This window comes from Lepidochelys kempii, chromosome 1 (assembly GCF_965140265.1).
Source record: "Lepidochelys kempii isolate rLepKem1 chromosome 1, rLepKem1.hap2, whole genome shotgun sequence".
Lineage (NCBI taxonomy): Eukaryota > Metazoa > Chordata > Testudines > Cheloniidae > Lepidochelys > Lepidochelys kempii.
This window is the reverse complement of record NC_133256.1, coordinates 15,926,672-15,941,848: the sequence shown is the minus strand read 5'-3', so window position 1 is coordinate 15,941,848 and position 15,177 is coordinate 15,926,672. Positions and strand designations below refer to the sequence as shown.

The 15,177-nt window shown below is 42.4% G+C and overlaps 1 protein-coding gene across 8 annotated transcripts in view; it reads left to right on the top strand.

Annotated features, from left to right (window-relative positions):
* NARS2 (asparaginyl-tRNA synthetase 2, mitochondrial) overlaps positions 1-15,177 on the top strand; it is a 90,170-nt gene that overhangs the window by 62,500 nt on the left and 12,493 nt on the right. For 7 of the 8 annotated variants that reach the window (XR_012157897.1, XM_073335722.1, XM_073335741.1 and 4 more), the window contains one exon: positions 6,391-6,417. Coding sequence is in view for 7 of the 8 variants with exons in the window: in XM_073335722.1 (XP_073191823.1) it covers positions 6,391-6,417 (27 nt within the window). In the remaining variant the exon portion in view is untranslated. Of the gene's footprint in view, positions 1-6,328; positions 6,418-15,177 lie in introns of those variants that run through there. The other variant, XM_073335755.1, reaches the window with a different exon arrangement.

Genomic DNA, 15,177 nt, shown 5'->3' with positions numbered 1-15,177 from the left:
TGTATGGCAAGAATGCGGGTAAAACAGAGCAGGGGACATACACTTCTCCCCCAAGGAGTTCAGTCACAAATTTAATTAATGCATAATTTTTTTAACAAGTGGCATCGGTATGGAAGCATGTCCTCTGGAATGGTGGCTGAAGCATGAAGGGGCATACGAATGTTTAGCATATCTGGCATGTAAATACCTTGCAAAGCCAGCTACAAAAGTGCCATGCAAATGCCTGTTCTCACTTTCTGGTGACATTGTAAATAAGAAGCGGGCAGCATTATCTCCTGTAAGTGTAAACAAACTTGTTTGTCTTAGCGACTGGCTAAACAAGAAGTAGGACTGAGTGGACTTGTAGGCTCTGTATTTTTACGCTGTTCTGTTTTTGAGTGCAGTGATGTAACAAAAAAAAAATCTACATTTGTAAGTTGCACTTTCACAACGAAGAAATTGCACTGCAGTACTTGTCTGAGGTGAATTGAAAAATACTATGTCTTTTGTTGACAAATATTGCACTGTAAAAATGATAAACAAAAATAATATACATTTTGATTTCAGTTACAATACAGTATATGTGAAAATGTAGAAAAACATCCAAAATATTTAATAAATTTCAATTGGTATTCTATTGTTTAACAGTGCAATTAAAATTGCGATTAATCATTATTAATTTTTTTAGTCGCAATTAATTTTTTTGAGTTAATCTCATGAGTTAACTACGAGTAATCGACAGCTCTAGTAATTGTGTCTGGCACATGGACTCCCTCCTTAGGCCTTGTCCCCACTCACCAACATGGTAATTCGCCACCAGTGGTAGCAAAGGTGGAAGCTGTAGTGTAGATGGGGCGTGGGTCTCTTTGACTACGGCCTGATCTACACTGCAGGGGGGGATCGATCTAAGATACGCAACTTCAGCTACGAGAATAGCGTAACTGAAGTCGATGTATCTTAGATCGACTTAAAATCACTTACTTCGCGTCCTCGCGGCACGGGATCGACGGCCGCCGCTCCCCTGTCGACTCCGCTTCCGCCTCTCGCTCTGGTGGAGTTCCATAGTCGACAGCAGAGCGATCGGGGATCGATTTATCATGTCTACACTAGACGCGATAAATCAATCCCTGATAGATTGATCACTACCTGCCGATCCGGCGGGTAGTGTAGACGTGGCCACAGTATTGTCTAACCCTAAGGAATCACGCTGCAGTGAATTACAGCTATGAGCTTTGCTAATGTAGATGCAACCTCAGTGCTGTCATTTCAGAAAGTGTTGTTCTGTGCTAAGAGATGTTGATAAGTTAATTAGGAAGTGGAACCAATGTTAGTTTGTCACAGATCTCTGCTCTTTGACTCCACCCCACCCCCCTGGTCTGTAGCAGTCTGTGTGATTTCAAGGTGCTTTGAAGTCATCCGGAAGCAGCACTGTCTCCAATTATCAAAGCTGGCATTGAGGGTGCAGTCCTGTGATTCTTTAGGGGGGAAATCCTCTTCACAGGGTTAAACTCAGATCCAATCTCCATTTTTAATGGATCCTTCACAGAGTTCAGCCCTGCCCCTTTGGGCCAGTCACATACAGAAGGCATTTTTGGAGGATTTTGGAAATCCCAGTGTAACATTAGTTACATTTGGCAAATGCATTTAGTACTTAGAGCAGTCACCTATTCAGCTGAAACATGTCTAGTTAATGAAGTACAGTGAAGCCTACTTCAGCATAATGAACCAAAGAAGGGCACTGACATTCTGTAGAGGTACAGGATCTGGGTGGGGAGAGATTAAAACCAGAACTGTTTAATTTGGAATGCTGAGGAGTAAGAGCCCATACAACAGAGGTGTATAAATCAATGAAATGTATAACTTCAATGGGCTTAAAGTCCAGCAACTATGTGAAAACGGCATCATCTTACTCTGGGATCTCTTCCTTTTGAGTATTCAGGGTCAGATCTGCTGACTTGATCTGCTGAGTAAAGGAATTTTCATTGGTCTTAACTCATGTTTAGCCCTGAAGAGCTATTGTAACTAAGAGAGAGTTGGATTTTATAATACAACTGTATAAAGAAACTATGGCCCCGATCCTGCAAAGACTTGCACGCATGCTTATCTTCATTCACTTGAGTATCCCAGTTGAAGTCAATAGGACAATTCATATGTGTAAAGTTAAGCGTGTGCACAGGTCTTTGCAGGATTGGGACCTTACTGCGTTAGAATTGGTACAATACGTTTAGGAAGAGTATTGTTCAACACCACCAAAAAAGAACTATTCTGTATTTCAGAAACCTCTGCTATTGATTATGCTTCTTTCCTCTCTTCCCCTTTTTGTATTAATTAGTAGGGCTGTCAATTAATCCCAGTTAATTCTCGCGATTAACTCAAAAAAAATGAATCGCGATTAAAAAAAGTTATCACAATTAATCACACTTATAACAATAGAATACTAATTGAAATTTATTAAATATTTTTGGATGTGTTTTTCTACCTTTTCAATATTGATTTCAGTTACAACACAGAATACAAAGTGCACAGTGCTCACTTTATATTATTTTTTATTACAAATATTTGCACTGTAAAAATGATAAACAAAAGAAATAGTATTTTTCAGTTCAGCTCATACAAGTTCAGAAATGCAATCTCTTTATCTTGAAAGTGTAACTTAGACATACAGATTTTTTTTTGGTTGCATAACTGCACTCAAAAACAAAACAGTGTAAAACTTCAGAGCCTACAAGTCCACTCAGTCCTACTTCTTATTCTGCTAATCGCTAAGACAAACAAGTTTGTTTACATTGATGGGAGATACTGCTGCCTGCTTCTTATTTACAATGTCACCTAAAAGTGAAAACTGGTGTTTGCATGGCACTGTTGTAGCCCGCATTGCAAGGTATTTAAATGCCAGATATGCTAAACATTCGTATGCCTCTTCCATGCTTTGGCCACCATTCCAGAGGACATGCTTCCATGCTGATGATGCTCGTTTAAAAAAAAAAAAAATTGTCAATTAAATTTGTGACTGTACTCCTTGTGGGGAGAATTGTATGTCTCCTGCTCTGTTTTACCTGCATTCTGCCATATATTTCATGTCATAGCAGTCTCAGATGATGACCCAGCACATGTTCATTTTAAGAACACTTTCACAGCAGGTTTGACAAAACGCAAAGAAAGTACCGATGTGAGATTTCTAAAAATAGCTACAGCACTCGACTCAAGCTTTAAGAATCTGAAGTGCCATCCAAAATCTGAGAGAGGCAAGATGTGGAGCATGCTTTTAGTAGCCTAAAAAGAGCAAAACATTGATGCAGAAACTACAGAACCCAAACCACCAAAAAAGAAAAACTGGTGGCATCTGATTCAGATGATGAAAATGAACATGTGTCAGTCCGCACTGCATTGGATCATTATCAAGCAGAACCTGTCATCAGCATGGAAGCATGTTCTCTGGAATGGTGGTTGAAACATGAAGGGACATATGAATCTTTAGCACACCTGGTAACTAAATATCTTGCAACACCAGCTACAAGAGAAGAAAAAGCAGAAAGCATACAAGGAGTGGAAGAAGGGAGGGATCAGCAAGGAAAGCTACCTTATTGAGGTCAGAACATGTAGGGATAAAGTGAGACAAGCTAAAAGTCAAGTAGAATTGGACCTTGCAAAGGGAATTAAAACCAATAGTAAAAGGTTCTAAAGCCATATAAATAAGAAGAAAACAAAGAAAGAAGAAGTGGGACCGCTAAACACTGAGGATGGAGTGGAGGTCAAGGATAATCTAGGCATGGCCCAATATGTAAACAAATACTTTGCTTAAGTCTTTAATAAGACTAAAGAGGATCTTAGGGATAATGGTAGCATGACAAATGGGAATGAGGATATGGAGGTAGACATTACCATATTTGAGGTAGAAACAAAACTCAAACAGCTTAATGGGACTAAATCGGGGGGCCCAGATAATCTTCATCCAAGAATATTAAAGGAATTGGCACATGAAATTACAAGCCCATTAGCAAGAATTTTTAATGAATTTGTAAACTCAGGGGTTGTACCGTATGATTGGAGAATTGCTAACATAGTTCCTATTTTTAAGAAAGGGAAAAAAAGTGATCCGGGTAATTATAGGCCTGTTAGTTTGACATTTGTAGTATGCAAGGTCTTGGAAAAAATTTTGAAGGAGAAAGTAGTTAAGGACATTGAAGTCAATGGTAAATGGGACAAAATACAACATGGTTTTACAAAAGGTAGATCGTGCCAAACCAACCTGATCTCCTTCTTTGAGAAAGTAACAGATTTTTTAGACAAAGGAAACACAGTGGATCTAATTTACCTAGATTTCAGTAAGGCATTTGATACCGTGCCACATGGGGACTTATTAGTTAAATTGGATAAGATGGGGGTTAATAGGAAAATTGAAAGGTGGATAAGGAATTGGTTAAAGGAGAGACTACAATGAGTCCTACTGAAAGGTGAACTGTCAGGCTGGAGGGAGGTTACCAGTGGAGTTCCTTAAGGATCGGTTTTGGGATCAATCTTATTTAATCTTTTTATTACTGACCTCAGCACAAAAAGTGGGAGTGTGCTAATACAGTTTGTGGATGATACAAAACTGGGAGGTATGGCCAATTTAGAGAAGGACAGGGATATCCTACAGGAGGATTTGGATGACCTTGTAAACTGGAGTAATAGTAATAGGCTGAAATTTAATAGTGAGAAGTGTAAGGTCATGCATTTAGGAATTAATAACAAGAATTTTAGTTATAAGCTAGGGACACATCAATTAGAAGTAACGGAGGAGGAGAAGGACCTTGGAGTATTGGTTGATCATAGGATGACTATGAGCTGCCAATGTGATATGGCCGTGAAAAAAGCTAATGTGGTCTTGGGATGCATCAGGAGAGGTATTTCCAGTAGGGAAGAGGAGGTTTTAGTACCGTTATACAAGGCACTGGTGAGACCTCACCTGGAATACTGTGTGCAGTTCTGATCTCCCATGTTTAAGAAGGATGAATTCAAACTGGAACAGGTACAGAGAAGGGCTACTAGGATGATCCGAGGAATGGAAAACTTGTCTTATGAAAGGAGACTCAAGGAGCTTGGCTTGTTTAGCCTAACTAAAAGAAGGTTGAAGGGAGATATGATTGCTCTCTATAAATATATCAGAGGGATAAATACAGGAGAAGGAGAGGAATTATTTAAGCTCAGTACCAATGTGGACACAAGAACAAATGGATATAAACTGGCCACCAGGAAATTTAGAGTAAAAATTAGACGACGGTTTCTAACCATCAGAGGAGTGAAGTTTTGGAATAGCCTTCCAAGGGAAGCAGTGGGGGCAAAAGATCTATCTGGCTTTAAGATTAAACTCAATAAGTTTATGGAGGAGATGGTATGATGGGATAACATGTTTTTTGGTAATTAAATATTCATGGTAAATAGGCCAAATGCCTGTGCTGGGATATTAGATGGGGTGGGATCTGAGTTACCAAGGAAAGAATTTTCTGTAGTATCTGGCTGATGAATCTTGCCCATATGCTCAGGGTTTAGCTGATCGCCATATTTGGGGTCGGGAAGGAATTTTCCTCCAGGGCAGATTGGAAGAGGCCATGGAGGTTTTTCACCTTCCTCTGTAGCATGGGGCACGGGTCACTTGCTGGAGGATTCTCTGCTCCTTGAAGTCTTTAAACTATGATTTGAGGACTTCAATAGCACAGATATAGGTGTGAGGTTTTTTGCAGGAGTAGTGGGTGAAATTCTGTGGCCTGTGTTGTGCAGGAGGTCAGACTAGATCATAATGGTCCCTTCTGACCTAAATATCTATGAATCTATGAACAGGGCCATGCGAATGCCTGTTCTCACTTTCAGGTGACATTGTAAACAAGAAGCAGGCAGCATTAACTCCTATAAATTGTAAGCAACCTTGTTTGTCTTAATGATTGGCTGAACAAGAAGTAGGACTGAGTGGCCTTGCAGACTCTGAAGTTTTACGTTGTTTTATTTTTGAATGCAGGTGGTTTTATTTTTTTACATAATTCTACATTTGTAAGTTCAACTTTCATGATAAAGAGATTGCACTACAGTACTTGTATGAGGTGAATTGCAAAATACAATTGTTTTTTACAGTGCAAATATTTGTAATAAATAAACTGAGCACTGTACACTTTGTATTCTGTGCTATAGTTGAAATTAATATGTTTGAAAATGTAGTAAACATCCAAAAATATTTAAAGTAAATGGTATTCTATTGTTATTTAACAGCGTGATTAATCACAATTAATTTTTTTAATCACTTGACAGCCCTATTAATTAGTAATATCTTCCCTTTTCTTTCTCTGTGTATTTCCATGCACCAAACTGTTAACAGATCACACAGCTGATACGGATCTGCTCTGCTGATTTATTGACAAGAGTTTGTTTATTCCACAGATTAGGACTTGCAGATGCCTACCAATGGTAAGTCTATAGCTTGGTCTACAAACAGTATCTGTTCTCTTACTACTGTTACGGAAGAAGCTTTTTCACTGAGGCCCTCAGTGAGTTGCAACCAGTAACAATGAAATGGCCATCTCACCTGAACAAAGTTTAACCTTATGTTACTTAAAGTTTATCCTCCGACTTCTTTAGTTGCAGCCAGAGTTGACTCTTTCATACCTTTCATTATTGCACAAAATGGATTAACTTGCTGCTCATCAACAATTTTTAATATGAAATCCTTAAACTGTATGCAAAAAACCCAGAACGTTACTAAAAAATCCCAGGTGCTGTTGTATGAGATAAATAGAGCACAAAAACCACAAGCTATTTTTGATCTTTAGTGGCCACATGAAAAACTCCACTTGCAATTGGCAGGGTAGTAGTTGAAGTAATTACAGTTGTCCTCCTAAAGAAATAGAATAGAACAGTCCTTGAATTTAAGAAGGGAAAAATGGGCTCCCTGAGTTTTCTCCTATTAAAGTGACTGTCCAGACTGTGTCCCTTTTGAAAAATTATGAATTATTTGTATTATCATAATAATGCTTAGGATGTATCTGTTAATTATCTGGTAGAGGAGTAATGTTGCAAAGTGTTTCAAACGTCAGAGAGTTTATCAAAAAGTACTTGGGTAGCTAGAATAGCCGTTAGGGAGAAGAATGCTTTTTAAACTGATAACTTGGATTAAGAAGCTGTAATGAATGCAGGATTCCCTCCTGCATCCTGAAATTGCTTGGGAATAGCACAGCACAAGGTACCACAAGCCTCTACATCAGCAATGTGTAGGCAGGGCAAATGAAACTTCTTCCCATCTTTCATGGATTTGTAGGCCAGAAGGACCATGATGATGAGCTAGTCTGACTTACTGCTTAGCACAAGACATAGAATTTCACCCAGTAATTTTGGTGTCAAGTCCGTAAATTCTTTTGGAACTGTGGCATATTGTGGAGGAATTCACTCACCGCAGGAGCACCTCCTAGTGGCCAGGCATGGCACAGTGGCTCTCTGCTCACTGAGTGCTGCCCCCTGATTGTCGCCCCAATGCTGCAGTAGTCTCTTTGCCCATCATTTCACCCTTCAGCCAGGTCATGATTTAGTCCGCCCCTTCCGGGGTAATAATGTCCCAGCTCAAAGGGACAAAAACTCTTCTATGCTTCCCCAAATCAGTTGTCAGTACACCCCCGGCTCTGCAGAGTTTCTCCTCACTCTGTCACAGAGAGCTGCTTCCCAGGGCTTTCTCTGGAGGCTCAGCTCCTCCCAAACCACCGACACTCATTCTGCCCTGGAGCCTGTCTTCTCCCAGGCCTGCTTTAGAAAGTCTCTTTCTCCCCAGCTGCCCTCTCCCTCCAGGAACAGTCTCAGGGTACCAGCTCCTTCCTGCAGGTCCTTCTATTGATCCTTTCCCTTAGTCTGGGCCTTCTTCCATTGCCAGCTTTCCTAGCCGTGCCCCTCTTTCAGGGCTTAACCCCTCTTTCAAATTTCTTACCCAGACCTGCCCTTCTCTTAGGGCCTGCTGCCCAGGGGTGTTCCCTTCCCGTGCAATCCAGCTTTCCTTCCCAGCCTTCCCCTCATCTAGCTAGGATCCCAGGGCTTACCCCTCACTGCCTCTCTATTCCCAGAGAGGTATGGCAGACTCTTTTTTCCTCTCTTTCTCTCCATGGTGAAGCAGACTTAACTGAATAGTCTATAGCCACCAACTATAATTGCTAAATACTCAGCCGCTGATATCCTTTCACTCTGCTCTGCGTCCATCAGGTGCCTTTCTGCTATGACCCCATTTCCCTGATATTTTTCTGAGTAACATGATATAACTTTTGTTACCTTAAGTTGTTTAAATTCCTCAAAAAGCTTTGCCCTTTTTTTAATCAAAGCTCTGACATACCCATAAAAGGTGATCAGTTTGTTTCTTTTACCCTACAGAATGCACATACTCCATCTTTGTTTGTTTGTTTTTTCAAAAGAGTTTTGTTTAAATCACAGTGACCAGTCAGTACTCTAAACAAAATCACTTGATTTTTCCTATTCAAGCCCTGAAATACGTTGTTGTTCTCAACTCCACGGCACGGTTCAAAATATCTTCTACCTCTTCTTTCGTTGATCCAAAGATTTTGCCATCCTTCTTTGAAATTTTTCTGTACTACACTTTAGAATTCCCATTTATTCACGGTATTTCTATGTCAATCCTTCCATTTCTTACAGTGCTTTTGGCTGCTTTGTCCCACCTTTTCAGTCCCTCTTTACCCCAATATGCACTGGGATTCAGGCTAAGCTACATGTTTCCCCATCGGTATTAACTCTGTCACTGGAAATATAATTTGATTGATTAAATCACTTCTGCGTTCGGAGAGGCCCTTTCTTATTGCCATAAGGCCTGAAACTGAGTCTGAAAAAATGACCGCCGCTGCTGGGCGTCAGCCCCTTTCTGCTAGAGACGTTCTCTCTTTATACTAACCATCTTTCTCCTGCCAAGTTAAGGCTGGCTTCTCATCCAGGTGCAGCCTGGTACTGTTAATTGGCCTCTTGGGCCCATATTAGCCCCTTCAGCGTCTGTGTGAGATGCATCTTTTGGAGACATCCAGTCATGACTTAAAGATTGCGAGTGAGGGAGAATCCTCCACATCCGTAGGTAGGAATGCAGGCCGAGAGCAGCTCATCTGCACTGCACGTGTTGTCAGAAAGCTGCCACGGGCTCAGGACATGGAGGGTGCTCAAGTTCAATAGCTGTAGCCGGTCTCTTGCTTACTCGTTGCACCCATAGAGCTGAGAATGGTGATTGAGACAAATCACAGGAACACAGGAGTTGTCATAGTACATCAGATGATTGATCCAATTAGGCTGCTCTCCTGCTCTCAGAAGTGCCGGGTGCTTCTGAGGAATGTGGCACCTAGTTTAATTGCACACAGCTGTAGTGTGTCTGGAGAGTGGAGGGTAACTTCTTACTATTTCCCATAGGAGGTCACCTTAAGCCCTGCAGCATTCAACCTGATTGTGCATGAATAGGGTTCTGCTGTTTGGCTGGATTTTAAACAATAGCTCTATGAAGATCCATGCTGGGAGATTGTGGCAGGCTATTTATGTAATGGCTATCAACAGTAGCACGAAGGCTGTGCCATATCTTTCTAACTTTCCTTGGGGAAGCACAAGGAGTCATTGTCAACAGCCTGTCTGTGTTGGTGCATGGGGTTTCCATCACGTTCTGGAGGCACTTTCTATTCTGTCCCCACCCTCCCATCAACTGTACCTCCCATCAGGAAAAATGTGCCCTCAGGACACAGCATAGGGAGCCATTGACACTGTCGTAGCACTTGCAGCTCAACAGAGTAATAGCTTCTCGTTTGGTACTTGGATTCTGCAGGGGCTTGTGCGCTGGAAATCCCTCAATAGGAGTGCACAAAAGTGCTCCTAACCCCTGATCTCTAAAGTCCACCCAAAGAGCAGGCAGTTATTGAGCTGATCTGCTTCGCTGTATCTGCTCCTAATTATCCATCAGTATTACAGCGGGATCAGTGGCGAATCCCCGAGTTGCAGTTGCACTGAGACTGACAATTCCAGCAGGACGGAACTTGCTTTCTTTACATTTTAATGATTGAATTTAGTCTCCAAATTCGACACACTAGCTCATTGGAGCGTAGTTGAAACTTCTATGTGATTTTTAAAGTAAGATATTGACTAATATTTGCACAGAAAATGCTTTAAAATGCTCCTTTTCTGAGATCCTGCATAGAACAGAGTATCTTTGTTTGCCTCTTCCTCCCACTGAGCATTGTGGGACCTTGGAAATCACAATCTGGCTGCTCCTCAGTGTGTTATTTAAGGAGTGGCTTGCCTCTAATGGACCCATTGTACCACTGGGAGAGGAGGGTGGAAGGAGAGAATCAGTGATCTGAAGCAGACAGTGTTCCTAGTCCCATCATTTATTCAGCTGACGAGTGGGCTTTAATAAGAAAATACAGTAAAGTTCCTGAACACATCTTGATCTTTCAGTTAGATACATTGTGTGTGTTGTAGATTTTCCTTTTGATTGGCATTGGAGAGGGACGTTCAGCATTGGTTTGTGCAGTTATTGAGATTATTTCCACTGTCCTTTCTTTCACACTGTAACTTGCAAGGAACTTGGTCACCTCATTTTAATGCTACTGGTTATCAGATTTCGGTATAAGTATCAGAGGGGCAGAGTGGTCCAGTTTCTAGGACACTGGACTCTGGGGGGAATCAGGAGATCTGAGTTTTCTGGCTCTGCCGTGTCTTTGTTTCCCCTCCCACCCTTTGTCTATCTTGCCTGTTTAGATTGTAAACTTGTTGGGGCAAGGACTGTCTCTCGCTATGTATTTGTACAGCGCCTAGCACAATGGGGGCCTTTAGACGCTACCATAATAATAACAGGAACACTTTGTCCCCGAGCTGCTAGTTCTTGTACCGTGCCCACCCACACTGCACGTAGCAGCCCAGATACTCTCTAGATATTGGACTCGCTTCCTCATTCTGACTTTCATAGTGGACATAAATGTTGAAAGTAGCTTCACACTTGTCCCATTGGCATCTCTGCCCAGGGATCTGGATTTTCTAGCATTCGCTCAGTGGGATAGCGACAGAGCAGATGGGTACATGTGATCTGCTCTTTGGAGATGGAGTCTGTTCTGTCCCATTGGAATTCATTCCCCTTTTGACTGGAGGAGGGCTAGCCAAGCTGGGCATCTCCATGTTGTAATATACTCCTCTGAGCCTCAATGGCAAGTATGATCTTTCTATCAATATGCTGAATAGGATAGAGGTGACCCTCTGTGGCAACAGAATAAGGAAAGAATGTAATGCCATTAGAAGTAAAAACGATCTAAAGCCATGTCATTTTAACTTCTTTCTACCTTTGCGACCCACTGGCTCCTCACTCCCACTCCCCTCCTTTATTATACAGTGGGGAGCAGGGCAGCAGAGGTGACCTGAGATACAGCAGTGCTCACTGGCAGCGGGTGAGCTTCATCTGTTCTAGCATTTCCAACCAATGGGTAATAGCAGCATTGGTAGGCCGCATCTCCTCTTTGAGCCACAGTGCAAATGTTAAACTCACAATCCCCCTCTGAGGCGGGGAAATCATGTCTTCCTTATTTCATCGATGGGGAACTGACCTGCCCATAATTGCACGCAGTAAGTCAGTGTCAGAACTGGCTGATTGAAGTCAAGGGGCACTTTTCCATTGACTCCAGGGAGTGCTGATTCAAGCCTTTGTCTTTGGTTCATGGAGCTAAGTTTTGATCCGACTGCCTCTCCAACACAGCATGTCCTGTGTGGAACAGAAGCAGACATTATACCTACCATCAGTACGTAGCAACAGAGCCTGGATATTAACTGAAATATTCAATTTAAAATACGTAAGGCCAGAAGGGGACCACCACTCTGATCATCCAGTCTGGCCTCCTGCATGTGTATTTCACCCTGTAGGGTCCTGAACAGCATAGGAAACCGAGAGAAACTTTGAGATGCAAAACTGAGGTTGTTTGAGGTCAGCATTGATCAACCCAAAGGTTCAAGGCCTTTTCCAATGGGAAGAAAATCAGTTTCTTCCCAGATGTGAGCAAAATCTTTTTCTTTCTGCTCTCATCCCTCGTGGAGCGTTGGATCAGTCAACAAAGCAAGATTTCTTTGGGATTGTTGTAATTTCACTAGCACGTCTTTCAGTTTTACAAAGCATTTCCCCACCTTGAATGTTGAGATGCGTGGGGTGCCCAGACACCTCTGTTCTTTCAGGTTTCAGAGTAGCAGCCGTGTTAGTCTGTATCCGCAAAAAGAAAAGGGGGACTTGTGGTACCGTATAGACTAACAAATTTATTTGAGCATAAGCTTTCGTGAGCTACAGCTCACTTCATTGGATGCATTCAGTGAAAAATACAGTGGGAAGATTTATATACATAGAGAACATGAAACAATTGGTGTTACCATACACAGTGTAACGAGAGAATGATCACTTAAGGTGATCCATTACCAGCAAGAGAGCGGAGGGGGACCTTTTGTAGTGATGATCAAGGTGGGCCATTTCCAGCAGTTGACAAGAACGTCTGAGGAACAGTGGTGAGGGGGGACAAACATGGGGAAATAGTTTTACTATTTATGTAAATGACCCATCTACTCCCAGTCTCTATTCAAGCCTAAGTTAATTGTATCCAGTTTGCAAAATAATTTCAGTTCAGCAGATGGACAGTGCCAGAAGATTAGCCAGAAGTCACCTACTACAGGACAGGCCCAACAAAGAAAATAACAGAACGCCACTAGCCGTCACCCCTTCAGCCCCCAACTAAAACCTCTCCAGCTCGTCATCAAGGATCTACAACCTATCCTGAAGGACGACCCATCACTCTCTCAGATCTTGGGAGACAGGCCAGTCCTTGCTTACAGGCAGCCCCCCAACCTGAAGCAAATACTCACCAGCAACCATACACCACACAACAGAACCACTAACCCAGGAACCTATCCTTGCAACAAAGCCCGTTGCCAACTGTGTCCACATATCTATTCGGGGACACCATCACAGGGCCTAATCACATCAGCCACACTATCAGAGGCTTATTCACCTGCGCATCTACCAATGTGATATATGCCATCGTGTGCCAGCAATGCCCCTCTGCCATGTACATTGGCCAAACTGGACAGTCTACGTAAAAGAATAAATGGACACAAATCAGACGTCAAGAATTATAACATTCAAAAACCAGTCGGAGAGCACTTCAATCTCTCTGGTCACTCGATTACAGACATAAAAGTGGCAATACTTCAACAAAAATATTTCAAAAACAGACTCCAAGGAGAGACTGCTGAATTGGAATTAATTTGCAAACTGGATACAATTAACTTAGGCTTGAATAGAGACTGGCAGTGGATGGGTCATTATACAAAGTAAAACTATTTCCCCGTGTTTATTCCTCCTCTCCCCCCCTCCCCCCCCACGTTCTTGTCAACAGCTGGAAATGGCCCATCTTGAATATCACTACAAGAGGTGCCCCCCCCAAGCTCTCCTGCTGGTAATAGCTCACCTTACCTGATCACTCTCCTTACAGTGTGTATGGTAACACCCATTGTTTCATGTTCTCTATGTATATAAATCTTCCCACTGTATTTTCCACCTCATGCATCCGATGAAGTGAGCTGTAGCTCACGAAAGCTTATGCTCAAATAAATTTGTTAGTCTCTAAGGTGCCACAAGTCCTCCTTCTCTGTTCTTTCAGGCTCACTTCTTTAACCAGCAGAGGGCAAGGATATTTCAGTGTAATGAGGGGATTAAAAGGAATGGATTATGTTGTTTGGAAAGGAGACAGAAAAGGTAGAAATACATCCTACCGAGAATGGTAGTGAAGAGGGTGCTCCTTTTCGCTGTGCCTTGTAATACAGCAACAGGACATGTGACAAAGATAAAAGGATACATGTTTGAAATGGATGAAAGGAAATGCTTTTTGAACTTGGTATATAATAAACTTCTGGAATTCACCACCCTGGGATGTTATTGCAGTACATAGTTTAGCAAGATTCAAAGGTTACACAGGCTATCAACTCTTCAGCTGCAGGGCATAAACTGATTGCCAGCTGGGGTCGTGGAAAAATATTTCCCTTCATGGAATTACATTGTGCAATCAGTCAGGTGCAGGGGGAGCAGTTCACTTGCCTCTTAAGCTTCATGTGTGAGCCACTGCAAGAGGCAGGATGCTGGGCTAGTCTGTGGCTCTTTCATGGTGGAAAATGTGCAGCGTGCAGCTTGTTGAATAAAGAGATCCTCCAGGAGCATTTTCCAGCATAAAGGAAATTTTCCGTGTATCTGCCACAACCTGCCTTTTCTCTTGTCAGTGCAGTATTGAAAATGTCTCAACTCCACCACTGGTGATGCGCTGACAGGGAAAGAGCTGCTCCTATAGCAGTCATCAGAAATGGGTTAAGTGCCTGATCCAAAGCCCATTGAAGGCAGTGGGAGCTTTCCATTAACTTTAATGGGCTCTAGATCAGCGCCCAGGTCTGAATGCGTAGGTTAGCCTAGTGCAGGTGTGAGCAGCCACATTGCAAAGCCCTACCCAAACCCAAGTTGTTGTATCCTGTGTGTGTCTGTGTGTGTTGCTGCGGTTTCTGGGGATATATTCCAGGGTGGTTTGTGCTGTAGTACACTGAGCTGCTGTATGATTCTTTCCTAGTGAATTTTGGGAGAACTTGTCTGTCCTTCTGGGCACATGGGGAGAATTGTGGGAAGGCATTAGACATCTGCCAGCGCTTCAGTGTTTTAGCCTGCATCCTCACTGCAAAGCGGGTGTGTTAACAGCCTGTGCAAAAGCTCTAACCTGTACTCCGAGCTGGGCCAGCTAGCTTGGGTTTAAAACATTACCAACCCCAGATGTGAGAGGGTTTTGTGTGTGTGTGAACGGGAGAGGAGGGGAACAAGGGGCAACACCTGAGGAAGTGCCCGAGTTAACTCTACGGTGAAGACATACCTTTAATGCCAAGCCCTATTAGGCAAGGGAATAGTGTGCCAGGGCACGTTTTGGCAACCCCATCACTTAGGGCATTTAAAATGGGACTGGGTGGAAAATTAAAGAATCCCTGTAGGGCAAAATTCAGCATCAGTGGGGGAAGGACTAAATGAGCTAATTAGACGTCTTCCATTTCTAACTACAGATACTTTTGATGTTGCAAGAGTCTGGGTCAAGCAAAGTAATTAAGATGAGGAAAAATTCTAAATGGAAAGAATCGCTTTCATTATCTGAGCATAACCAT